The sequence below is a fragment of the Erinaceus europaeus genome, chromosome 9 (genome assembly GCF_950295315.1).
Source record: "Erinaceus europaeus chromosome 9, mEriEur2.1, whole genome shotgun sequence".
NCBI lineage: Eukaryota > Metazoa > Chordata > Mammalia > Eulipotyphla > Erinaceidae > Erinaceus > Erinaceus europaeus.
Window position 1 is genome coordinate 7,788,372 of NC_080170.1, and position 26,822 is coordinate 7,815,193.

The 26,822-nt window shown below is 58.1% G+C and overlaps 2 protein-coding genes across 3 annotated transcripts in view; one reads left to right on the forward strand and one right to left on the reverse strand.

The window, feature by feature from the left end:
* Positions 1-26,822, reverse strand: part of SH3PXD2B (SH3 and PX domains 2B) — a 358,044-nt gene that overhangs the window by 115,749 nt on the left and 215,473 nt on the right. The gene's annotated exons all lie outside the window — the stretch shown is intronic.
* Positions 9,844-26,822, forward strand: part of NEURL1B (neuralized E3 ubiquitin protein ligase 1B) — a 28,255-nt gene continuing 11,276 nt past the window's right edge. For both annotated transcript variants that reach the window (XM_060197164.1, XM_060197165.1), the window contains exons 1-2: positions 9,844-10,002; positions 23,957-24,496. In XM_060197164.1, coding sequence (XP_060053147.1) covers positions 9,972-10,002; positions 23,957-24,496 — 571 coding nt within the window. In that variant the 5' untranslated portion in view covers positions 9,844-9,971. The remainder of the gene's footprint in view (positions 10,003-23,956; positions 24,497-26,822) is intronic.

A 26,822-nucleotide genomic window follows, 5' to 3' on the forward strand; every position in this document is an offset into this window, starting at 1 on the left:
TCTGTGTGTGATTTAATATTTATTTTCAAAATTATGAGGCAAGGGGTATAATTCCACACCGTTCCCACCACCATTCCCCACTGGGGAATTCTGCACTGGCCCATCTGCTTCTTAGAACTGCTATAAATGTGTCCCCATCCCCTCCACTGGGAACTGCAGTTCTCCCAAGGTTACAGACATGGGTTGACTATTATTTCCATAACTACCTATCTCTATAGATATATCTATATGCCCATTTTTCTAGGCCCTGCCTTCCCTTCCTCCTTCTCCTCCTCCTTTTTTTTTTTTAATCAGAGCACTGCTCAGCTCTGGTTTATGGTGGTGAAGGGGATTGAACTAGGACTTTGGGGCCTCCGGTATGAGAGTCTCTTTGTAAAACTATTAGGCTATCTACCCTCTGCCCACCTTCTTCTTTTCCTTTCTAAGTCATTCCCACACTTACTACTACTACTGAGTGCCTTTCCTTTTTCCCTCTTCTTTCTCCAGATACAGATGGAATTGGGGTTCAGAACCCTCTGGTCATCTTCCCCTAACATTTCTCCCCCTCTGGGAGTATGAACCAAAACTCTTTACGGGGCGCAGAAGGTAGAAAGTCTAGCTTCTAGAGTGGCTTCTCTGATGGACATGGGCATTGGCAGTGGAGCCACACCCCAGCCTGTCTCTCTCTTTCCCTAGTGGGGCAGGGCTCTGGGGAGGTGGGGTGCCGGGACACACTGGTGAGGTCATCTGCCCAGGGAAGTCAGGATCGAAGCATAGTAGCGTCTGCAACTTGGTGGCTGGGGGTTAAACTGCTTTTAAGTGATCAAACGCCCCTCTCAATCACACACCCCCACACTCACACAATTTCCAACAAGGTTCAACTCACGGCATCTGGTTTCTGGTAAAAACCTTTCCAGAAAAGCAAAGGCAAGGAGATCCAGCCCTTAATAAGGAGCCCAGCCAGGGAGTGGGGGCTGCCCCCACCCCGCCCCAAGTCAGAGGAACTTCAGAGATGAAGGCTACCACTTGTGGGAACTCCACGGGGTGGGCCTGAGAGCAGGATCAGGGCTTGACAAGCATCAAGCACCAAAACAGAAGCACGTGGGCTCTGCAGAATGGAACACGAGGATGGGGGGCGTGAGGGAGACTCCTCAGGGCTCTGCGGGACAGCCTCACACAGCTCAGTACAGGTGGGAATCTGGAGGGCAAGAAAACACTGGGAGAAATAGTGGCCCCAGACCTCTCAGGCATGGATCCAGAGCTTAGCAGCTGCCTGCCTCATACCAGGTGCACACCTGGGTGCTGGCACGCATCAGCTTATAACCCCTGGAGAGCTCCAGGGTACTCAGTTTGCATGACAAAGCAGGGACGGGAGATAGCTTAGACCCTCCGAGTGTGCACATTACCTCGGGCTCTGTGCTGGGTTTGAGCCCCCGCACCACTTGAGAGCATCATGAAAAGCACCTGGGGAGCTCTGTGGACGGTGGAGTGGGGCTATGGTCTCTCTGTCTCTCACTCTCTCTCTCTCTCTGAAATAGAAAGGAATAGAATAGTTGGTTTGGGGGCGGTGGGATCATGTACGCATGGAGCCTTGGCCACTGGGGGGAAAAATGGAGAAAGGAGAAAGAGGGGGAGGAGGAGGAGAAGTAAGGGGAGGAAGGGAGAGCTAACTGCTCCGCCCCGGGCACACACCGGCTGAGTGGCCGAGCTGGGCTTAGCTCCCAGGGACTTGACGTTCTGTTCCAGTCTTGGCTCTGCCCCCCGGAGAATGTTTGCACCTCCGGTAAACAGGCCCATCCGTTATTTTTAATGGCCGCATAGCTTTCCACTGCGAGAGTTTACTTTGCAGATTCCCTACTGCTGCCACGTGACTCCTAGCTTTTCTCCTGTGATGAAGAATGCTCGCTGCCTTTAACACTCAGAGCCGAGCCAAGAAGACTCTTGTCTGGTTATAACACTCGCTTTCTGTTGTAAAGGAGCAGCCGGGCCCAAAGGAGGCTCACTGGGGTGGGGTGGGCGTCATATATCATCCAAAGACAGCTGGCAGCGTGAACTTCCTGTGCTGCCTTGGACAGATGACTTCACCTCTCTGGGCTGCCATCCTTGTGCCCATAATAGGGGGTCTGGGGGTGTTGCCTGCCTCTCGGAGCCATTTGTGGGGGTTCCGCGAGACCCGGCTTGTGTTAGATGGTGGTGGGTGCTCCCTTCCCACGACACAAATGGCGTGGCCAGGCATGTGCAGGTGTGTGTGTGTGGGGGGGGTAACAAGGCTAACCCCAGTCTCTGTGCTCCCCCAGGGACCCCAGAGCTGTTCTGAGCCACCCCAGCTGGAGTGCCTGACTCTGGGTGACTCATGGGCCTACCCAGGCAGAGCACAAACGACCCCGACTTGGTGTGTGTGTATGTGTGTGTGTGTGTGTGTGTGTGTGTGTGTGTGTGTGTCCCCTATTTCCAGCAGCTTCGATCAGGTAGAGGAGGGGGCTGCCCTGGTGTGAGCACAGTTCATGCTCTGTGGTGAGTGAGGGAAGCCCTGGGGGGGGGGTGTCTATACCCTGCTGGCCCTGGGCCCCAGCCCCTCCTGCCCTCATCCACAGTTAATGCCAAGGGACTCCAAGTGAGAAGGCTGCTCTGTCCCAGAGGAGGGGGCTGAGGCCCAGAGAGGCCAAGGTACCAGCCTGGGGTACACAGCACATGATGTGGTGCCACCCTCGGTGACTTGGGCCCAGACGCTGGGCCTCCTCTGGGGCTCTGGGGGCTGAGTGAGTCCTCCTCTTTGGAAACAATGGAGGGGGAGGGAGGGGGCGACATCCTCAGCTCTGGTCTCATAGTTGGTCTCTTGTCCTCTGTCCACTCCCCTGGCGTTCCTGAGCTCTCCCTGTGTCCCACCCCATCCCCACCTATGCTGGAAATGGGCACAGGTGGCTGGGCGAGGCTCCCCCAGCTTCCTGGGGTGCCCTCCAGGGGTGAGCAGCGGGGAGAAGTTGTAGCCCCCGGAAGCAGGATGGACCAAGAGCAGGTGGGGGTAGTCCAGCTGGCAAGTGGGATGTGGGCTTTCCTGTGTGTGCTGCCCAGGGTCCAAAGCCCTGGAGCCACATAGAAGAGCCACAGCACCAAGGGCAGCTCCGCTGATGTGTTGTGTCTGTCACTCTACTGCAAGTGAAAAAGGCTGAACAAGTCGGCCTGGGTGAAATGGCGCCAGTGTGAGACCCGGCTCGGGAGGGGCGCCCACCTCTCCCCTTCTCCCTCCGTGTGGGGGGCTGTCCCCACCAGGCACCCATCAGAGCAGTCTGCGCTCAGGGTGAGTGATGTCTGAGGCGCTGTGAGAACATTCCAGAACATGCTGTCATGTGACATCAAGAAGGACCTCTCGGGGTTCTCTGAAGCAGAACAGCCAATTAGACACCTTCTTTGTGTGCCGGGGTTCTCCCCTCAAAGTTTCCCGGTGGCCTGCGGGGCCACTTTTGGGGGCGCCAAGGGGGGCTGGGGGCAGGTGTGCTTAGGGGACCACTACTCTGCTTCAGGGGAGGAGAGGACCTTGGGGGGGGTCATCCTGGGAGGAAGGTGACCTCAGTCTGGGGCTCCCAGCAGGAGCTGGCAGCCTCCCCCCAGCACAGATTCCAGAACCCAGGACTCTGCATTCCAAATGCCCTATCCATGGCAATTCATCCACCCCAAGGCTGAGAGCCTGGGGACAGGGGGCAAAACACCCCCACACCCCCCACAGGTGATTCAGAGGGGCTGTTGTCAATCTTTTATTATTTATTATTATTATTATTACTCATCTATTTTTTATTGCCACCAGGGTTATCACTGGGGCTTGGTGCCGGCACTGTGAATCCACTGCTGCTGGTGGCCATTTCCCCCCCTAATTTTTTTTATTAGATAGAACAGAGAGTAATTGAGAAAGGAGGGAGGGATAAAGTGGGAGGGGGACAGAGAGACACCTACAGACCTGCTTTATCACTTGTGAAGCCTCCCCCCTGCAGTTGAGTCCCAGGGGTTTGAACCCAAGTCTTTGCCCGTAGTAACAGGTGCGCTCCACCAGGAACATCACTGCCTGTCTTGCTTTTTAAAAAAGATTCATTGGGAGTCAGGCGGTAGTGCAGTGGGTTAAGCGCCAGTGGGTTAAGCACACGTGGCGCAGAGCGCAAGGACCAGCGGAAGGATCCCGGTTTGAGCCCCCAGCTCCCCACCTGCAGGGGAGTCGCTTCACAGGCGGTGAAGCAGGACTGCAGGTGTCTATCTTTCTCTCCCCCTCTTTGTCATCCCCTCCTCTCTCCATTTTTCTCTGTCCTATCCAACAATGATGGCATCAATAACAACAACAATAATAACTACAAGAATAGAAAAACAACAAGGGAAACAAAAAGGGAAAATAATATTAAAAATAATAATAATAAATAAAGTTAAAAAATATTTATTATCATCATCATCATCATTATTGTTGTTGTTGTTGTGAGAAACATAAAGAGAGAAAGGGGGGCACCAAAGGACCACTCAGCTCTGGCCCCTATGGCTCCAGTTTTGAACTTGGGGCCTCAGGCTGCTGACTTCCTGTTCTCACACCACCTTCCAGCCCTGGGACGTCGGTCTGAAGAGAGAGCACAGAGGCCATGGAGAGTGGTGGGGTGGTGGTCTCCAGGCTGAAGTGGGGATCACGGCCCATGGGGTAGGAGGCAGTGCAGGCAGAGGGGCCTTGTGGGGAGTCCCAGATCAGGGGGGTGGGGCGGGCTAGAACTTGGGGTGTGTGGGCTCACCTGCTCCCCCAAGCCTGATAAGTCTATAACAGAGACACAGAGAGTGAAGGGAGGAGAGATGCCTCAGTACCCCTCCACCATCATGGGGCTCCAGTCTCTGAGCTCCCCAGAGCACAGATCCAGGGGAGCGGCTTTGTTGAAGGAATTCTCTGGCTGGTGAGAAGGCATGTTTAGCTGCCACGGGGAGGGGACAGGTAGATCTGCAGCTCAGCGGTGCCTAAAAATAGGGGTTCTGCCGTTGCCATGTGATGGGGCCTGAGATACCACCTCCCCCCTTCCCAGCCTCGTTCCCCAAGCCAGGCTGAGTGTCAGAGCAGTGGCAGGCCTGGCCCTGGGTGGATGTGGCTCCAGGAAGGGGGAGGATCAGGGCACCTTAAGCCAGTGGCCAGGACAAAAGGTGACATTTCCTGCCTTTATACCCTCACTGGTGCCTAACCCAACACCTCTCCCGGTTTGGGTTCAAGTCCTCAGCAGGACACCTGAGGATGGGAGTGTGCTGGTAACAGGGCCTGCGCTGAGATGGCCTCGTCCCTTCAACAGTCCGAGTCTCAGGAGGGAGCAGGACCCCATCTGGGCAAGAAATCCCTCCCCCATCTGGCAGAGTGGCTGCTCCTGGAGCCCCTCCCCCAGGGTCCAGCTGGGAGCAGCCACAAGAAGACACCGGACAGAGAAGACTCTAGAAGGAGCTGGAAGGTCCCAAGTGGGGGCTGACAGGCCAGGCTGGGCAGGGACCCTCCAGGGACCAAGTCTTCTAGGGAGGGGGCCACTTGAATCTTTGGCTAGATCCTGGGGACAGAGTCCCAGAAGTGGATTCTGGACTGCGAGAGTATGGATGGAAGCTTCTGGAATGCTTAAAGCAGGAGCAGAGCCTGGGTCCTGGTTCTGTGGGGCAGTTTCTTGAAGGCTGTGTCCTCGACAGCTCAGCTCGTTTTACAGGGAAAGAAGCACAGAGCGGTCACTGCATGTCCTCTCTGGGATTTCAACCCAGGTGCTCCGGGGCAGGCAGGTCCCCATTCTCACTCCCCTACAAGGATGGCCATGGCACCCCTCCTGGCCTCCTGACTGTCTCAGCCTTGGGAGTTGGTGAGGTGGGGGACATGGCAGAGGGGTTCCAGAACTGATTAAGGACCACCACCTCCTGCTTTGTGACTACAGGCAAGTCTAGACCTCTCTGAGCTCCAGTGTCTCCAGCACAGACCTCCACGCGCCTGGACCCCAGCTTTGTCCACGGCATCCCTGCCTTTCCCACAACCTATTCCGGGGCTCTGTCATAGAAAGGGGATATAAAGGGGGCTGGGTGGTGGCACATCTGATTGAATGCACAAGTTATGACTCACAGGGATGTGGGTTCAAGCCCCCACTCCCTACCTGCAAGGGGAAAGCTTTGCATGTGGTGAAGCAGTGCCTGCAGGTGTCTCTGTCTTTCTCCTTCTCTGTCACTCCCTTCTCTCTTGATTTCTGGCTGTCTCTATCCAATAAATAAGTAAAAATAATATTAAAAAAAACGAAAAGGGTGGTGGCCAGTGGTATCGCAGCGGGTTAAGCGCACATGGCACAAAGCCCACGGACTGGCATAAGGATCCCAGTTCAAGCCCCCAGCTCCCCACCTGCAGGGGAGTCGCTTCACAGGCAGTGAAGCAGATCTGCAGGTGTCTATCTTTCTCTCCTCCTCTCTGCCTTGCCCTCCTCTCTCCATTTCTCTCTGTCCTAACCAACAACAATGACAGCAATGTTAACAACAACAACGGTAAACAACAAGGGCAACAAAGGGGAAAAAAAATAGCCTCCAGGAGCAGTGGATTCATAGTGCAGGCACTGAGCCCCAGTGATCACCCTGGAGACTAGCCAAATAAATATAAAAAGGGCACATTAAAAGCCCCCCCCCCCTCGCCACACAGCCTCTATCCCATTTCAAGGAAATATCTCCTCTTGGCCTTTTCTGCTAGGCAGTGCAAATTCATCCATCTGAACCCAGGGATAGCCTGGCAGCCGTTTTCTCTTTATTTGATAGGAGAAAGAATTGTGAGGGAGAGAAACAGAGACACCCACAGTGACGGCTTCACCACTTGTGATGCTCTTCTCCCCCCCCCCCCCGCCCCTGCAGGTGGGGAGTGGGGGGCTCAAACCTGCATCTTTGCGTATGGTAATGTGCACTTAACCAGGTGTTCTACTGCCCAACCCCCTTAAAGACTTTTGAAAACAATATTTTATTTATTTTAATGAGAAGGATACAGAGAGGGAGACCAGAGCACTGCTCAGCTCTGGCTTATGGTGGTGACGGGGTTTGAACCTGGGGCTGTAGGGCCTCGGACATGAAAGTGTTTTTGCAGAACCACTATGCTGTTCCTTTTCGCCTCGGCTGCTGGGTCAGTCCTAGTCAGATTCAAGGCCAGCCAAGTGTGCTTGGCTCATCCAGGGCTGGGAGGCCTGATGCAGGGCCAGAAAGCGGCATGTCACCTAGCGCCCTGCTCTGTGCTGTGACACTGGAGCACAGTCTTCTGGCCTTCTTTCCCCTGTGCACTCCTTCCCCTCTCTCCTTCCACGAGTGGAGCTTGGCCTAGGTTGCCTCCCTCTGCCTCCCTGGTCTGAACATAGCCTGGGTTCTCTCCTTGGCAGGAGGAGTGTGGCAAACACTGGTGGGCTCCCTGGAAGAGGGCTCCTTCCACCCAGGTGTGGGCAGCACCCCAGCTTAGGGTGTAGCCGGCTGCCTGCCTGCTCTTTCTTCAGGGCCAGACCTGCTGGGACAGGCCCCAGGAGTAGCACCAGGGCACGGCTCCAGGCCCTTGCTCTCCTCGCTGCCTTGGGCACCCAGGCTGCCCCACCCAGGCCACAGACTGACTGACCTCTCCTCCATGCGGAGGGTGCGGGGAAGGCAGAGGCTCTGGACACTGCCCCTGGGCCTCTCCCAGCCCCCTGTGTTTGCACACTTCCGGTGATGCTCTCTCCTAAGCCACCTGTCCCACAGCTGTGGGGTCTCCTTACCTCACTTGTCAAGGGTGGGACCCGGAGTGGGAGCAGCTTCTCCCAGACCTGCCATCTGACCTCGAGCAGGCCTTGAGCAGCTGGCCTCTCCTCCGTTCTGGAGACGATTCTTCTGTTACTGTACCCGGGATTGTGCTCCCCCCCACACACACACACACCGACCACTAGAGGCTACACCAGCGTCCCGGGCGACTGCCAGCAGAAGCTCATCCCCTTCACAGTGCTTTCTGCCTCCATCCTTCTTCCTTCCTCCTTCACACCTTTTTACTTTTTTTAATCCCAGCTCAGAGAGCTGTGTCTCCGCTGTCCATTTCTTCAGGTGCTCGTTGAGCGCCAGTGTCGGACACTGAGGTGTCGGAACTACGTGAGTCTGCCCACGGCACTTCCCACCTGCCGAGACAGAGGGGGCGGCCTGCTTTGGGGGTACAACTGAGAGACTGGATAGTGTGCAGAGGGGCCTCATGGGAAAGCCCGAGTGGCAGGCCACCGGAACCAGGGCTCTTCTGCCACTGGGAAGCCTTCTGGGAGGCCAGGGGCTGTCAGCCGAGCTGTGGAGTTCTCTCCTGAGACAGCTGTTCTTCTCGGGAAGCTCACTAGCAAGGGCTGCTTTGTCAAGGGGCTGCCCGTCTGGCTGTGACACGTGTCCCCACTGGTCCCCATGGGTCCACAGGGTGAGGTGCTCCAGCACTGCCTTCCCGGGGCCCCGGTGTCCCCTCGGCCATGTGTGTGTGTGTGTGTGTGTGTGTGTGTGTGTGTGTGTCCTGTAGGACACAGCCATGCACTTGAACTTGTCCCACCAGAACCCTGAAAGGCTTGTTCACAGCCTCCTTCCTTAGTCTGCCGTGGGGACCTTCCCCGGCCATCAAAGTCCTACCTGCTCCTCATTGCTTTACAGGACCAAGGTCTCCCTGTGTCTGTCACAGTAGGGGTGACCTTTAGATAGGGCCCACGGCTCCCCTGGATGGAGAGTGGGAGACCCGAGCTGCCGGCTCCCAGACGGACTCTGTTTTGAGCGGCGTGACAGGGAGTTATGGCAGGAGGACTTATGTCCAGGCAGATGTGAGAAGGCGGGAGGTGGGGGGTGGGGGGAGTGCTAGCTTCCTCAGGGTGGAGCCTTGGCACTGACTTTGAAGAATGAGGACCTTCTGGGGTGTGTGTGTGGGGGGACTGACACAGAGAGGACCTAAGGAGCTTAGTGGGAGAGGGTACTCTCTCCCAGACACACCCACTCACCCCCATAACCCCAGGTTAGTTTTGTACACACACACACACACACACACACACACACACACCACTTCAGACCAGCTGGGAGAGGAGCTTGGGCACTTTATTCTCACTTTTTAAATTTTTTGGATAAAGACAGAGAATGAGTGAGTGAGTGAATGAATGAATGAATGAATGAGAAGTATCCTTACTCTGTTAGTTGATACTGCTCCCAGCTCCTGTGTACTTTGCTGCCCATCAAATGAAGCTGGCGCACCTCCGACCCCCCCAAGACCCCCCTAGTGGTCACCCCTTCTCTCCTACCTCCTAGTCCCTGCTCCTTCCTGGGCTTCTGCTGGCTACCTGAGGCCGAAGGCTTGCTCCCCGAGCGTCTACCCCATCCCCAGCGCCTGTGACCTGGATCCCTGCTTGGGGAAGCTTCCATGGGGTCCCCCCCCACCTTTGCCCGCTGTTGATGGCAGTGTTCCCCTTACCCGCCTCACACACACATACCTGGGCAGGATCAAAGGAATCCCTTTAAATGACCTTCTGCCAGGACGGGTGACCCCCATTCACTGGAGGAAGGAGGTAGCACCCTCCCCGGCGAGGGCTAGGTCCCCTGTGCTAGGAGGAGTACTGGGAACATAGTAGGTCCTACATTTCCAAAGAATGGGGTGAATGAATGAGTGGGTGAATGAATGAGTGGATGCGTGCCTGCGTGCGTGAGTGAATGGGGCGGGTGCGCCCTGCACCCCGCGGGCACCCGGCTGCCAGGGCGCCTTCCCCAGGCGGGCGTCCCGGGTGCCCCTCCCGCTGCCCGGCGCAAACTTTCAAAAGACGCGGCGCCCGGCCCGCCCTCCCCGCGCGGTTGGCGGCGGCGGGAGGAGGCGGCGGCGGGGGCGGGGCTGCGGGGCTGGCCGGTGGCTCCGCCCGCCTCCCGCCGCCTCCCTCTGCCGCCCGCCGCCGCCCGGCGCCAACCGCGCCGCGATGCCCCGCAGCCCGCCCCCCGCGCGGGCCCGCGCCCGCTCCTAGCCCGCGCCCGCCGCCGCGATGGGCAACACGGTGCACCGCGCGCCGCCAGGTACCGGGGCGCGGGGGGCTCCTCCCGCGGGGACCCGGGCGCTCGGCGGCGGCCCCCCAACCCGGATCCCACCCGTGGCCGCGGGCTCTGCGCCCCGGGAGGGCAGGGACGCGTCCCGGTTACCTTGGGGACCCCGCCGCCGGCCGTGCGCCCCCCGTCTTTGTTCCAGCCCCCGGGGGCGCCTCTGGGGAGTGGGGACCCCGGGGAGGAGGGGTGGGCGCGCAGGCTTCCGAGGGAACGGCGGGCAGCGCCCGGACGGCAGCTGCCGAGAGGGGGTGCTGGCAGGGGAGCCCCATCTGCAGCGCCCGCGCCCCCGCACACCCGCTGCCTGGCTCTGCGCCCCGCAGCGCCCCCCTCTGGCGCCGGTTTGCGGTGTTGGGGGGTGCCCCCCAGCCCCGATGCGCGGCTCCCCAGAATTCCAGGGCCGGGTGAGGGGACCAGGACCCAGGCTGAGGGTGGGAAGCAGGAGGCCTCGGTGGGGGTGCGCCCCGGGAGCTGCAGCCTTTTCACGCGGGACAGAAATTGGGGTGCAGAGGAGAGGAAATGACTCACCCAAGGTCACCGCGCTGGTGGGGGACAGGATGGGGTGGGCCTAGCGTCTGTAGGGCCCCCTGCTCCCACCCCCACAGTCTGTCCTGCCGGCCTGGGCTTTCTGAGCACCCTTTAAACCGGAGAGCGGGGTGGGGGTAGGTGGAATCTGAGGTTCCCGGTAAGCAAGTCAGCAGTGAGGCTGCAGGGAGGAGAGGGAGCCCCTTCCCTGTCCCCTGTCCCCAGCACTGTCCTGCTGAGCCCTCCCTCCTAGGCTCTGTCAGAAAACCAAGGTTTGTGCCCCAAAGGGTTGCTGTGGCAACAGCCGCCCAGCTCAGCTTTGGGGGCCTCCCAGCCCTGAGAGAGGTGGGGCGACTAGCATGAGTGCAGCTGGACAGTGTCAGGGCTAGAATTTGAACCCCGGCTCCACTCGCAGGAGGGTGTCTTCCACTTCCTGGGGACCCCCCCCATAAGGGCTGGGGGCACCCAACCACAGTTCTCCACAAGACTGGGGTAGCCTGGGCCCTTGTGTGCATGAAGAGGCGTTTGTGCTGAGGGATGGGAACATAACTCCAGGCCACCTGGGGATCAGCCTGGGGTGGGGGAGGGAAGGACAGAGATGGCAGGGGGGACTCAGTGGGAGATCCAGGGGCTCCCCTCTCCGCTGGATGCTCCACCTGAGCAGAACGCCTTTCTCAGCCCTTGGCTCAATATCCGGCACCCCACCCCAGTGACCCTTCCTTGGCTAGTCCATTTACCCAAAGCCAGCCCGGTGGCTGACTCCTCCAAGAAACCATCCCAGACCACCTCTGCCACCCACCCCCAGCTGCCCAGGGACCTGCTCACGGGCTCTGGGGCTGTGCCTGGCTCAGTCTCTTTGGGCTGCCCGCTGCCACCACCTCTGTCACCGCTCCTGGAGCTGGAAATAGCGAGCGAGCTGGCATTTGCCACACCTGCACTGCGCACCTGGTCCCCGCGTGTGCTGCTCTGTCTGCACACTGGGCTGGACCCCGGGAGGCTCCGTGCCCCCCAGTGTGTCTCTTCCGTCCCCGCTGTGCGTCCAGCGGCCAGGACATAGTAGGTACTCAGTTACAGGTGTCCGCCGGTCCTGCTTAGGGCTGGCCGGCGCCAAGGAGAAGAAGGAAGGGGTGGGGAGCAGCCAGGGTCTGGGGGGGTGCCCAGCAGGCAGGCAGCTGGCATCAGGCAGCTAGCTGGGATGGGTCCCCTGGGCCATTCATTCATTCATTCCCTGGCCAGTTGCACTGCAGCCCTGCCCTCCTTCACAAAGGAGGAATCGCAGGCACAGAGAGGGTTAGACGCCTGCTGGAGTCACACAGTGGAGCTACACCCCCGGCTCTCCTGCTTCTCATGCCGCACGGCCCTCCTGAGTCTGGATTGAGGGTGGGGTGCTGTGCACAGGTGGAACCCAGGCTGGGCGATGGGCAGGTGGGACTCTGTCCCTTCCCGCGCTGCCGCTGCCCCAAGGTTCTGGCTGGAACCGAGGCTCCATTCAAACCGGGTGGTGAGTTTAATCAGTAACCGTGCCAGGCTTGACCCGGTCGGGGCTCTGGCTCCTGTGACCCAGCGGCTGCCGGATGGAGCTGGGCTGCTCTGTGCCAGCTTTGCACCTGGGTGAGTCACGGCCTTTCCCGCCTTCTCGGCTGTTTGTTTGAAATCCTTAGAACAGCTCTCTTCCTCCTCCTCCTCCTCCTCCCCCCCTTCCTCCTTCTCTTCCTCCTCCTCCCCCCCCTTCCTCTTCCTCTTCCTCCTCCTTCTTTACCTGAACCTGGCTCAGTTCTGGCTGATGGTGTTGGGGATGGATTGCAGACCCTCGGGCAGGAGAGTCTTTTTGCAGAACCATTGTGCTGTCCCACAAACTCAGTGTCAGTCTGTCTGTCTGCTCATTTATGGGAGAGAAGCAGGGCATCCTTCTGGCAGATGCGATGCCAGGGATTGAACTCTGGTCTTCATGCTTTATTCACTGTGCCCCCTCCCAGGCCCTTGTGAAGGGCTGCTGTCTCCGTATTACGGGGCGTGGTTGGGGGCTTGGCTTGGTCTCAGGCCCCGCATCCCGCCAGCCCCTGGGTGCTCTGGGCCCTTTGGCAGTGGGTGGTGACGTCCCCAGGGCTGGTGGCCACTCTGTCCCTGGCTCTGGACTTTCTCAGCCCTTGGGAAGATGGTGACCTTTGACACTCCTCAGCACAGGGCGGTGGCCTCAGGGTGACCCACAAGTGACAGCGTCTCCCCCCCCGCACCTCCTTCTCGGCCCATCACTGCCAAGCACCAGACTGGGCTTATCTCGCTCTATCTGTCCCCTCGGTCGGCTGGTCACTCAGATCCCCTCCAGCAGCCTCCGAGTTGAGACGGGCCAGGCTGAACTTCTGGAGGTGCTAGTGGGCCTGCCCCCAGAAGTCTCCCAAGTTGTCAACACGTGACCGGGGGGTGACAGCTAAGGTTTCTGGGTAACCCACAAGGATGCCACAGACTAGTCCAGCAGAGGACACTCCAGGAAAACACAGAAGAAGCCAGTGTCCCTTTCAGATCTCTGCTCCTTTCCCTCTCTCTCTCCCCCTGACTGGAAAGGGGAGATGCTCTGGGCTTAGAGGAGGAGCAGGGAGGGATTCCTGGAGGAGGAACATCCAAAGGGATGCCTGCCACCCCCTACTCCAATGTCATCTCTTTCTGCCTGCTTTTGGGGTCTTCTGTGGCTTTCTGTTCCAAGGCCACCCTGGTCTTTGCTTAAATGCTGGGGACTGGCTTCCAGATAATCTTGAACAGTCAGGAGCTACCTCAGCTTGTAGAGCTGGAACCTTATAACACACAAGGCTGTGGGTTTGAGCCCTAGCACCACGTGGGAACACCACAGACAGTGCCGGGGGAGCTCCATGGACAGTGGGGCAGTGCTATGATGGCGCTCTCTCTCTCTCTCTCTAAGGAAATAACAAGTGAAAAAAAAAACGGGGGGAGGCTGAGAGCTGCTTGGTGGTTGTGAGTTTGTGGGAGGCCCTGAGTTCCTAGCACGGCGTGGAAAATCTCTAATGACAGAACAGAGTAAAAATAGAGCGTGGCGTGTGCTCATGGAGTAGGAGTGTTTGCTGCCTGAACTTTTGTTTCAGCTGTGTGTGTGTGTGTGTGCGTGCGTGCACGTGTGTGTGCACGCATGTGTGAGTGTGTGTCTTGAGAAATGCACGGCTGTCCCCTGGGTCACAGCCATGAGGAGCCGTGATGCGCCCACTTGCTGGGCCCCTGCAGTGGGAGGGCTGGTGTCTGGCCAGAACCAAGCTGCCTGGGTTCAGATCCAGGGGGTGACCATAGACAAGGCTTTCCCTCCTTGGCCTCAAGTTTCCTTGCTGGGTGTGCAGTCTGAGGGCTTCCTGGTGGTGGCGGCAGCAGGTGTCACAGGAGCAGGAGACTTGCCTAGAGCACCGATGGCCTTAGTGTGACAACAGAGCCACTGGCCCTGTCACTTCCTGCCTCCAGGGCCTGGCCCCAGGACCTGAGGAGCCTGCCCTGTTACTCCCGGCTATCCCCAGGCTGCTTAGGCTCCACATCCTGGCTGGAGCACTGGGCAGTTGTCATGTGTCACCAGACCCCAGCCAGGCTCCATCCTGTACCCTCCCACCCCCCGCAGCCAGGTACAGGGACTCAAGGACTCATGGGAGAGACCAGGAGAGCCAGAGCACTCAGTGGAAGTGGGAGGGGGCGGGCGGGACGGAGCTCTCTCAGGCTGGAGCTGGGGGATCCCTGCTGGACCAGAGGTCTCTGCTCAGGGCTGCGCTAGGGGTGTACATACAGCATCAGATGTGCTGTGCAGGCGAGGAGGGTGTGGCCCTTCCCCTGGTGCCTCCCCTCCCCCATCAGAGTCAGCTCCCCCTCCTCACAGGCCAGAGACTGAGCACAGGTGGCTGAGAGATAGCTCAGTGGGTGGAGAACAGGCCTGCTGTGCCTGAGGCTCTGGTTCAAATCCAGAGCATGTACCTGAGCAATCTCTAGCCCCCACCCTCTTAGTCTCCTAGGAAACACTTTAAAAATATTTATTTTGGGAGTCAGGCGGCAGCACAGCAGGCGCAAAGCACAAGGACCGGCATAAGGATCCCGGTTCGAGCCCCCCACTCCCCACCTGCAGGGGAGTGGCTTCACAGGTGGTGAAGCAGGTCTGCAGGTGTCTATCTTTCTCTCCCCATCTCTGTCTTCCCCTCCTCTCTCCATTTCTCTCTGTCCTATCCAACAACAACGACAGCAATAACAATAATAACTACAATAAAACAAGGGCAACAAAAGGGAATATATATTATATATATGTATATATAGATATATATATATACATTTTATTTATTTAAATGAGAGAGACCAGAGCCCTGCTCAGGTCTGGCTGTTTTGAACCTGGGACCTCAAAGCCTCAGGCAGGAGAGCCTTTTGCAGAGCCACTATGCATTCTCCCCAGCCCCCAGATATATATTTTTCTAATCTTAAAATGTATATATACTCGGTGTGTAGGGACAAGGACACCAGCTGGAGGCTCAGCACCCAGGAAGTGGCGGAGCTGAGCGGGCTCCAGGCTCCATGGTCCTTCTCTCTCTAGTATGGGGGGGCATGGGTGGCTGCCTTGGGGCCTCTTGGGGCTGCTGGCCATCCTCTGCACCCTCAGTTCCTGCCCTAGGGACTGGAAAAGGAGCCATTCCAGGTCCCCCCTGCCCCAGCCCTGAAGACTTGTAGGCTGTTATGAGCAGGGATAGGCTTGAACCCACAGCCCACAGGGTACAGGGTGACATGTGGCCTGTGATCCAAACCCCCACCCGCACCCCCATGCCAGCCCCATGCTTACTCTACACCCGGGCAGTCACCCAGCCCTCAACCCGGGTCTGAATCCTGCCCCTGCCCCTTGCTAGCTGGATACACAGCTTGGCCTGGCTAAGGACCCCTCTGTTCCGTGTGTGTGTGTGTGTGTGTGTGTGTGTGTGTGTGTGTGTGTGATGGGGGGGCATGGTGACGCCTCCCGGGACTTCTGACAGGTAGGGGACACAGCTTATGATAGCACATCACCTGGCAAGCAGGCTCCTCTGTGGCCCCAACATGGACAGACAGACAGACACAGCAGCAGGGCATTGCCTCCCAGGTGCTCTGTCTGCTCTGAGGCCTGCCCCATGTGACCCCGAGGGAGCAGGGAACTCTAAAAGAGAGAGACATCGGCCCGAGGACACACTGCCAGGAGGGAGAGCATTCGTGACTGTCCACCAGGAAGCGGCATAATGTGGAGCAGAATCTGAGACCCCCACCCCCAGGTCTACTTGTGCTGACCCACCCAGTGTGGTCCTGTGTCTCAGGCTCCATCTCTGGCATCCTGGGGGTGCACAGCTCCCCAGGATCTGACACATTGGTCTCCCATCCTTTCTAAGGTGCTGGTGTCCAGGGTGCTTCCTGGGGGGACCTGTCACCCCTCAACCCGGGCTCCCCCTGGGCTGCAGCAGCCCCCAGGACATGATGGAGGGGGCAGTGTGTGTGTGATCAACACTCAAGTGCACTTCAGCTCAGCCAAAGGAAGAACTTTGTTTTTATTTTTTGTTTGAATATTTGTTGATTTAATTGATAGGCAGATGCAGAGAGACAGAGACAGCCCTGGCTGGTGATGGTGCTCGGGGTTGAACCCGGGACCTCAGAGCCTCAAGCAGGAGAGTCTGTTACAGAACCATCATGCTGTCTCCCCAGCCCAGGAGGGAAGTGGATGTGGAGGGAGTGGAGGGGAAGGGAGCAGATTCCTGGGGCTCGGTGTTGACTCCGGAGGCTTAGGGTACCAGCAGGTACACACCTGCAGGAAATGTGGAAACTGAGGCACAGAATGATCCCCCCGCCAGCCCCCCCCCCCCATTCAGTGGTTCTGTTATCCCCTACACTTCTTCTGCCTCTGGCAGGCACTTCTGAGCCAGATTAGGACAGCCACTGTCCCCCTCATTGCCCCCACCCCACCTCATTCCTAGGCCTGGGGAGCCCCCAGCCAGCCGTAGTCACCTCTGTACACACCAGTGGGGGGCACTGTAAGGAGACAGCCGCTGGTGGGGGAAGAGGATGCCCACAGCTGTGGCCAGCCCTTCTGCCAGTGTCCTTGGCATTCCCCATGGCCTCTCACCCAGTGGTGCCCCTTTGTTATCCCTCCATGTGTGGAGACCTGGCTGGGCACACCCTCTCCAAAGGTCGATGTGGTCACTTCCTCCTTGGCGGCAACCTCCCCCCAGCCCCCCAGGAATCATCCCTTTCACCCCCAAGGTTCCAGATGATTCCTGGGCTGGAGAGTGAGAGCTTCCGGGACATCTTGGGACCCGCCACAGAGCTTGGTCCCCATTGGGCAGATGGGGATGTTGAAGGCCAGGAGCCCCAGCAGGGTCACACAGTGAGGATTCCCAGAGTCGGTGGGCAGGGGCAGCTGGGAGCCCCAGTTTGGCTCCACTGAGCTGTGTCCTGTCTTAGGATGAGGTAGGGACATCCCCTCCATTGGGGGCTTTCCAGAGGGATGAGAGTCAGAGATGCCAGGAGGTGACAGACCCCGTGCTGGGGTGCAGAGTGCATGGTGGTGGCAGGGAGCCTGTGTGAAATTGAGGGGCAGTGCCAGGACTGGACAGCCCTGCAGACTGGCATCTTTGGTCTTTGTGGCAGATGACTGAAGCCTTTGGTTTCTGGACAAGTGACAGAGGCGTCCCTGCTGCTGGCAGAGAAGGTGTATGACTCAGATCCGTGGGGCCCCCTACCAGCCCCTCCTTGCTATCCTGGTCTGTGTGAGATGCTCGGGGCCCAGAGAGCTGACTGGGTCTTGGGTACCCAGGGCAGGGGAGAGGAAAAGCTGGCCTTCCCGGCACCTTCCAGGGCCTCCTCCAAGTCCACGGCTGGCACCTTCAGCATCTGGGGTGGCCAGCCTGACGAGGGGGTGAGAGGAGACACTGGAGTCTCCCAGGACGAAGCGGAATGGGTGACACCAGGAACTCTGGGGACAGGGAACAGCTCTGCAGGGTCCCCCAGGCCTGCCTCTCCCATCAGCCCCCATTCCTTTTCCTTTTCCCTTTCCTTCCTTCCACTTCCCTCTCTTTCTTGCACCAGGGTAACTGTTGAGGCTTGGTACTGACACTATGAATCTACTGCTTCCAGTGGCCATTTTTACCTCTTTTTAAAAAATATTTTATTTGATAGGACAGAGAGAAATTGAGAGGGGAGTGGGAGAGAGAGAGAGGTGGAGAGAGAGAGAGAGAGAGAGAGAGAGAGGGAGAAACAGAGAGAGAGGACTGTAGACCTGCTTCACCACTAGTGAAGCTTCCCCTCTCCAGGTGGGGAGCAGGGGCTCAAACCTGGTTCCTTGCACTTAACCAGGTGAGCCACTGCCTGGCCTCTTTCCTTTTTCTTTTAAATGTCTGGTTATAAGGAGGGCGGAGGGAGAGAGGAACGGAGCATTACTCTGGCACGTGTGATGCCGGGGACTGAACTGGGAACCCCCTACGTGAGCACCTAGCACTCTACCCACTACGCCCCCTCCAGGGCCACCCTCCCCGTCCCTTGTTTGGCATTTGGGACGCCAGACACTGGACTCCCTGCGCCTGCAGTTATCACTCCCCCTTTTGAAATGGATTTAATAAGCACTGTCCGCACACTATCAGATTCCTATATTTACTTACTTATTTGATAGATTGAGAGGTGGAGGGGGAGACATAGAGGAGGAGTCACACCTGCAGACATGGTCCACCACTAGTTGAAGCATCCCCTCTGCAGGAGGGGATCTGGGGGCTTGAACCCAGGTCCTTGGGCATGGTAACAAGTGCATTCAACCAGGTGAGTCACCCCCTCCCCACTCTGGTCACCCCCAGACTCATGGAGCCAGTGCTTGGAGGCCTGCTGGTGATACCCAGGGGTGCCCTCCTCCAGGCGGGGTGCCCAGCGCTAGTCTAGGTTTGGGGGGCGGGAGCTCGATTGGAGCTGGCAGGCCCCACCCCCGGATTCCACAGGACAAGGGCCCCTGGCCTAGAAGCCAGCTGGCAGGGTGTGGCTGGCGGCTCACCCAGGAGGTGTGGGGCCAGGGGCAGCACCGTCGGGGTGCTCAGGGAGTGCTCCCTTCTGCTGCACTGGCAGCCCCCTGGCCTGAGGAGCAGAACGGGGGACCCCACTGTACCTGGTGGGAGCTGAGCTTGGCACTTCTGGCAGGCAGGGGAGAGAGAGAGACAGTTTCTAGGGGGCTCAAGTCACACCCATCAGAGAGGTGGCTGCTGGGGGTGTCCCCCATCCCCAACACTTCAGCGGTCCCAAGAACCTTCTAGAGAAACTTAACCTCCTCTGCCCTGCCTGTGAGACCTTTTGTGATATGGTCTCTGATGCCCTGCTTCCCTTTCTGCTCCATCTATGTTCCTTGCAGTGCCCCCAGGTGGGCTCAGCTTGGCCTCACCTCCCTGCCCCACAGGGGGTGGGGTGGGAGTGGTGTATATGTCCCCCTGCTGGCCTCTCCAGGGGCAGATGTGTGCTGGCTGGTGTCCAATGGGGGGCTGAAGGCAGTGGAGCTGGCATTTATGGGGAGCAGACCAGCCTGGGGACCCCAGCTGAACCCCAGCTCCCTAGCACACTCCTGGGGGTGGGACAGGCAGGGGTAACATCCCCCCATAACCTAGGGCTCTGTCCTTGTTGCTGTCACTGAATAGCCTTGGGGTTGTGTTTGCAGAACAGAGGGACGGGAGCCAGGTGACAGTTAGTGGCATGGCAGGGCCCCCTCCTCGCATGCTGGCTGACCGGGCAGGGACAGGGGACAAAGTCCTGCCAGCTGGCGTCTGTCCCCTGCACGCTGGCACTCACTGCCTCTGGCAGGGCGGGAAGGGCTGGTGACTGTTATTTTCTAAGTCTGCTTTCAAACCAGCCAATGGCAAAGGGGACACCTGCCTGGGGTGGGATGGGGGGTGAGGGAGGTCACACAGCCACCTTGAGTCCCCAGGCTGGAGCTGCCCTCGGGCCTGAGACACCCGCCTCCCAGGTCTGCAGTCTGAGCTGAGTCCACGTAGCCAGAAGCCCCTGCCCCAGGGTGACAGGTGGTAGCTACATGGAATGGGGGTGGGGAGGCAGGCGGGGAGCCCCTGCTGTCCTACCTTAGTTTCCCCTCTGCAGGAAACTGGAGCCCCATAGGGCAGGTGCTCAGCATGTGGCCAGTTCAGTGCAGTCCTCTGGGAAAAGAGGTGTGAGCAGGCTGCCCCGGCCCCGTCCCCCCAGAGCTCAGAGAGCACCAGCAGAAGGGCCACTTCCAGTGCTGTCACCCTCGTCAGGGATGAGGTCAGAGTGGGTGTTTGTATGTGTGCGTGGGGTGGGGGCTCCTGCCGGCCCCTGGCCCTGAGCACTGCTTTCTTGGGCTCTTTTTAGATCAAAGGCAGGCGGGCTGGTCAGCCAGCACACACTTGCCACACTGGGACGGCCTAAAAATAGCCCCTTGCTGGCCCGGGGACAGTGACCCTGGCTTCCTGTGTGGAGGTTGTCGCCCACCCAGGAGTAGCCCACAGCTTCCAGGCGGGACCCAGGGTTTCGTGAGAACCTACTATGTGCCATATCTGACCGGGCTGACTGTTATGTCCTGCAGATGAAGACACTCAGGCCACTTGTCCAGGTCCAGAGAACTAAGTCTCCCGCCATGGCACACAGCTAAGGAGGACAAAATCCACCAGCACTGCCTGGCTCCAGCCTCTCCTGCTGAGATGAGAGAGAAAAAAAAGTGGGGAAGGGACCTGGGAGGTAGCGCAGTGGTGACACATCAGACTGGTGTCTGAGACCTGGAAGGCTCAGGTTCACTGTCTGGCATCACCATAAGCCAGAGCTGAGCACCTCTGCCTCCCGTCCTCCTGCTCCCCCCACTTCCTCCTCCTCTTCCTCTTCCTCTTCCTCTCCCCCTCCCCATCTCTCTCTCTTTCAAATTAAATAAGGGGGCCAGGCGGTGGTGCACCTAGCTAAGTGTACATAGCACCAGGTACAAGGACCCAGGGTCGAGCTCCCCGCTCCCCACTTGCAAGGAGGTTGCTTCACGTGCGGTGAAACAGGTCTGCAGTTGTCTCTCTTTCTGTCTCCCCTCTATCTTCCCTTCCCCTTCCAATGTCTCTGACTTACTCAATAAAACAGAATTAAAAGAAGAGAAAAAATGTCTCCCCAGCAGTAGATTCATAGTGCCGACACCGAGCCCCAAGGATAACCCTGGAGGCAAAACAAAAGTTACCATGATAGAAAGGGATGGGGCGGATACTGCCACACCAGCGCTTCCCCAGTGCAGAGGGGGCTGGGCTCGAACCTGGGCTGTGTGCATGAAAAAGCAGGCCCCCTCCCAGGTGAACTGTCTTGCCGGCCCCTGGTGGAGGAGGGGGAGGCGGCAGAGCAGTAGTTCTGTCCCTGGGTGCGAATACTCCAGAGCTGGCACCGTGCCTCTCTCCTGGGGTGTCAGTGACCTGGCCAGCCTCACAGCCGGCCCTTGGGCCCCTCCCCATGCAAGTTCAGTGCTCTGCCCACTACCCCTTCCCTAATGTGAAAGGATGCTGACTCTCCCCCCCCCCCCAGAGGAGAGAAATTGGGTGACCAAGTGCATGTGTGCTCCGATGTCCAGGAGTTCAAAACAGAGACTCAGCACAACTCAGCAGGTCTCCGGGGAGGGAAGGGCACCAGCGTGGGTGAACCCACCCCCCTCAAGACCTCGGGGTGCCTCTGCTAGCTAGAGCCTGGCTTCACTCCTGGAGAAGGGACCCTGCAGGTGGAGAACGAGCTCCAGTCACATCTGGGAAACATCTGGCGGCAGGCCGGGAGCAGCTGGAGTGGGGCCAGGCAGGGACAGTGACAAGTCCAGAAGTGACAGCGGGGACGTTGGGGGCGGGGGGTCTGGCTCCTCTTTCCTGCGCTTTCTGGATGCTGCGCCTTAGCCCTGCTGCGGCTGCCAAAACTCAAGTGCCTCCACCTTCCTTGTTCTGCCTGGAATCCACTTTCCCTGAGCAGGCGCTGCCTGGGACTAGACACAGCCTGGAATCCACTTTCCCTGAGCAGGCGCTGCCTGGGATTGGACACAGACGGTTCTTGGGCTGTGGCTCTTTCTTGGTGACATTTGCCCTTGGTGGCAGGAGTTTTCCTTCTCTGATGCTTCCTTGCTGGAGTGCTCTTCAGTGGACATTAGGGTGCCAGCCCGGCCCAAGGAGGGGAATCTCTGCACACCCCATCTCCCCATCTCCGCAGCCGTAGGGTCCTGTAATCAGGCTGAAACTCCAGGGCGCTCAGCTCAGCCTGTGGCGTGGGTGTGGCTTCTGATATCTAACATTCAGTGGGCTGGCAGCAGCTTCTGTCCTCTGTCTCGAGGCTGAGCTGTCCGAGGTGTTCACGGGACACCCAGACCACACCCGGCCACACCTGCTGGGGTCCCCCAGGCACGTTTAGTGTAGAAACTCTAATTCAGAGAGAAGATCGGGCAGATAGTGAGTGAGGCGGTGGTGGGAGAGGACAGTGTCCTTGGGGCAGGCGGGGGTGGGGAAGGGGTTGTGATCTGAGGTCACCGTCCCTGTTTCCTGGGGAGCCTGCGAGCTGTGGGGACCTTGAGAGAATCCTGCCGAAGAGACACAGCAGGAAGCTGGGGGTGTGCACAGGCCGTAGCGTGCGTGGAGAGTGGGATCTGAGGCTGTGTGTGCAGCCTGTGCTGTCTGATCTGGTCCTGCTGGCTTGGGCCCCCATGCGCCCCTGTCCTGCCCTGTGATTCTGGAGGTGGCTGGAGCCTGGCCCTGTGCTCACCCTCCTCACCACTTGGGCCACCTAACACTCAGGGACTTCCTGCTCAGTCCCTGGGACATCAATACCCAAAACCCCCCAACCCCTGTCCTCCCCCTCACAGCCAGACTGCCCTGTCACCTGCCTTCCCTGCAAGGCCCAGCTCCCCACCTTGGTCCCATCCCTAGAGTCCCTTAAGTCTGAAACGGAACTCTTACTCTTCTCCTTCAAGACCTGGGTCTGTGGGAACTGGCCCTGCCCCTTGGGGGACAGTGGTGACCCCCACTGTGAGCTGTGAGCTCCGTCAAGCTGTGCAGTCACTGTCCACCTGTGTCTCCATCACGGGCAGATGTGACCTCTGTGAGATGGGGTCATGTGATCACCTGTGCCCTCGGATGTGTCTGCAGGAAGGGGCCATAAGTGGATAGGTGAACGAATGGACACAGGGATGGGTGGGCACACCTTCCCGGCAGAGGTGCTGGACTGTGTGTGGGGTTGTGCCTGCACTTGCTGTAGGTGGAGGGGAAGGAGCATCACAGAATCCTGGTTTGGGGGTTCCTGTGGCCCCTTCCTGTCCTGGGCATTTTGTCAGCCTAAACACATTCTTTGTGCTGAGTAGTAATCTGGGAAACTCAGATGAGCACGTGGGTGGAGGGTAGATGGATGGATGGATGGATGGATGGTGCATGGGTGATGGACGGGTGATGAGTGACTAGTGGATGATGAATGGAAGGGTGGATGATGGGTGGATGGGTAGGTGGATAACGGATGGATGGATGATGGATGGGTGGTAACATTGATGGATGATGGATGGTTGGATGGATGGATGATGAGTAGATAAATGATAAATGAATGGGTGAATGCATGGAAGGAGCGCACAGATGGATAGACAGATGCATGGATGGATGGTGGGTGGATAGCCCCACCCCTCCTCCCCTCCTCTCTGCACCCCTTCCCCCCCCCCCGTGTGCCAGCTCCCTGCTTCCCACACCTGTGTGCTCCGACCTCAGGACCTTTGCACACACTGTGAGCTTTGCCAGGAACACTGTCCCCCCAGAGACTGTCATGTTCACCCCCTCACCTCCTCCAGGTCTGTGCTCTAAATTCACTCCTTGAGAGCCTGCCTCCCTGTCCCTGTAGCCCTGGGCTACACTCTTCTCTGTAGAGTATGTTTCCCTCGTTGTCTGGCTGCCCCCCAAATAAAAGAAAGAGAAAAAACAGGGACAAGGGTAGATAGCACACTGGTTATGCAAAAAGACTCTCATGCCCGAGGCTCCAAAGTCCCAGGTTCAATCCCCCTGGCACCACCATAATCTAGAGCTGATTAGTGCTCTGGTTAAAAACAAGAGAGAGGGGGGGAGGGAGGGAGAGAGAGAGAGAGAGGGAGAATGGGGGGTAGGAAAGACCACTGGGAACAGTGGATTTGTCACGTAGGCACCAACCCTTGTCGCAAAAAGAAAGAAGGTAGAAAGCAAAGAAGGGAGGGAGGAAGAATGGGAGCCAGGAATTCTCTCACTGGGTAGGGGGCACACACGACCCAGCCTGAGGACCCAGGTTCGAGCCCCCAGTCACCACCTGGAAGCACCCTGCCCAGGGGAGCCTCCCTGAGCGCTTCTGGGGCACCCCGGGCAGGACCGGAAGGGAGGGTGCGGGCCCTGACCGGCTGTCCCTGTGCCCCCTGCCTCCCCTGCAGAGCCCAGCGCCCCCGCGCGCCTGCTGACCCCCCGGCCGTGCTGCGGGCCCGAGCGGCGGCCGGCACCGGGCGAGGCGCCCCGCTTCCACGCGCAGGCCAAGGGCAAGAACGTGCGCCTGGACGGGCACTCGCGGCGGGCCACGCGGCGCAACAGCTTCTGCAACGGGGTGACCTTCACGCAGCGGCCCATCCGGCTGTACGAGCAGGTGCGCCTGCGGCTGGTGGCCGTGCGGCCCGGCTGGAGCGGCGCGCTGCGCTTCGGCTTCACGGCGCACGACCCGTCGCTCATGAGCGCGCACGACATCCCCAAGTACGCCTGCCCCGACCTGGTCACCCGGCCCGGCTACTGGGCCAAGGCGCTGCCCGAGAGCCTGGCGCTGCGCGACACGGTGCTGGCCTACTGGGCCGACCGCCACGGCCGCGTCTTCTACAGCGTCAACGACGGCGAGCCGGTGCTCTTCCACTGCGGCGTGGCCGTCGGGGGGCCGCTCTGGGCGCTCATCGACGTCTACGGCATCACCGACGAGGTGCAGCTGCTCGGTAGGTGGGGCGGCCGGGCAGGGGCCAGGGGCGCTGGGTGGGGGTGGGGTGGGGGTTCTGGAAACTCTGGGAGGCTCCCCCAGCAGTGCCCTTGTGGAGCTGAGCTGAGGCTGCAGGGCTTCGGGGTCGTGACTTTGCTCGCGCTGCTGCTCGCTCGCTCACTTGGGCACACAGGCGTTTATGCGCCAGCTCCCTCTGCACTCTGCCCTCACGCAGTCATTCACTCACTCAGCCATGCATGCATGCATGCGCGCAGCCATTCATTCACTCACTCAAGCAGCCACTCGTGCATGCATGCACTCAGCCGTGCATGCACGCATCTGTTCATTCACTCACTCAGCCATGCATGCATACATGCAGCCATCCACTCACTCGGCCGTGCATGCATGCATTCAGCCACTCACTCAGCCATTCATGCATGCATGCATTAATCCACTCACTCAGCCATTCGTGCATTCATTCACTCACTCAGCCATTCATGCATGCATTCACTCACAAAGCCATTCACTGACTTACTCAGCCATTCATGCATGCATTCATCCACTCACTCAGCCATTCATGCATGCATTCACTCACTCAGCCATTCACTCACTTACTCACTCAGCCATTCATGCACGCAGCCATTCATTTACTCACTCAGCCATTTGTGCATGCATTCATTCACACACTCAGCCATTTCTGCATGCATTCATTCACTCACTCACTCACTCAGCCATTCATGCATGCATGCACTCACTCACTCAGCCATTCATGCATGCATTCACTCACAAAGCCATTCACTGACTTACTCAGCCATTCATGCATGCATTCATCCACTCACTCAGCCATTCATGCATGCATTCATCCACTCACTCAGCCATTCATGCATGCATTCACTCACTCAGCCATTCACTCACTCACTCAGCCATTCACTCACTCACTCAGCCATTCGTTTACTCACTCAGCCATTCGTGCATGCATTCATTCACACACTCAGCCATTCGTGCATGCATTCATTCACTCACTCACTCACTCACTCAGCCATTCATGCATGCATGCACTCACTCACTCAGCCATTCATGCATGCACTCAATTCACTCACTCAGACATGCCTGGATGCATTCACTCACTCACTCAGCCATTTGTGCGTGCATGCATTAATTCACTCATTCTTGCATGCACTCATCCACTCACTCAGCCATTCACTCACTCAGCCATTTGTGCACACATTTATTAATTCACTCATTCATGCATGCACTCATTCACTCAGCCATTCACTCACTCAGCCATCCATGCACACATTCATTAATTCACTCACTCATGCATGCACTCATTCATTCACTCAGCCATTCACTCACTCACTCAGCCATTCATGCACACATTCTTTCACTCACTCACTGATGCAGGCATCTATTCACTCGCTCACTCACCTGTGGGTGTATTTGCTCGTTCTACTTTATTTTTATATGACAGGACAGAGAGAAAGAGGGGAGGGGAGATTGAGAGGGAGACAGAAAGGGAGACACACCTTCAGATATGCTTCATTGCTTATGAAGCACCTGCAGGTGGGGAGCTGGGGCTTGAACACGGATCCTTGAGCATGATGATATATACACTTAACCGAGTGCACCACTGCCCGGCCCCCAGACTTTAACTTCATCAACTCCCTCGCACATGGGCATTTACACACTCATGCTTTAAAAAATTTATGTATTCCCTTTTTGTTGCCCTTGTTTCACTGTTGCAGTTATTATTGTTGTTGTTATTGATGTTGCTGTTGGATAGGACAGAGAGAAATGGAGAGAGGAGGGGAAGACAGAAAGGGGGAGAGAAAGATAGACACCTGCAGACCTGCTTCACCGCCTGTGAAGCGACTCCCCTGCAGGTGGGGAGCTGGGGAGCTCGAACCAGGATCCTTACGCTGGTCCTCGTGCTTTGTGCCACGTGTGCTTAACCCGCTGCGCTACTGCCTGACTCCCTATGCTTTTTTATTTAATTCAAAATTTCTTGGATAGAGACAGTGAGAAATCGACAGAGAAGGGAGAGAGATAAGGAAAGAGAGACCTGCAGCACTGCTTCATCCTCATCGTGAAGCTTTCAATCCTCATGCAGATGGGGGCCTAGGCCTTGAACTCGGATCCATGTGGACTTTAACATGTGTGCGGACCAGTTAGTTGCACCATCACTGGCCCCCTACTCATTCATTCATTCTTGCAGACTGGTATTCATTAGCTCACTCATTTGTGCATGTACTTACTCACTCATTCATGCAGACCTCTGTCATCAACACTCTCCTCATGCGTCTTCTCATTCATATTCACGTCCTCCGTCACCCCCTAACCCTAAC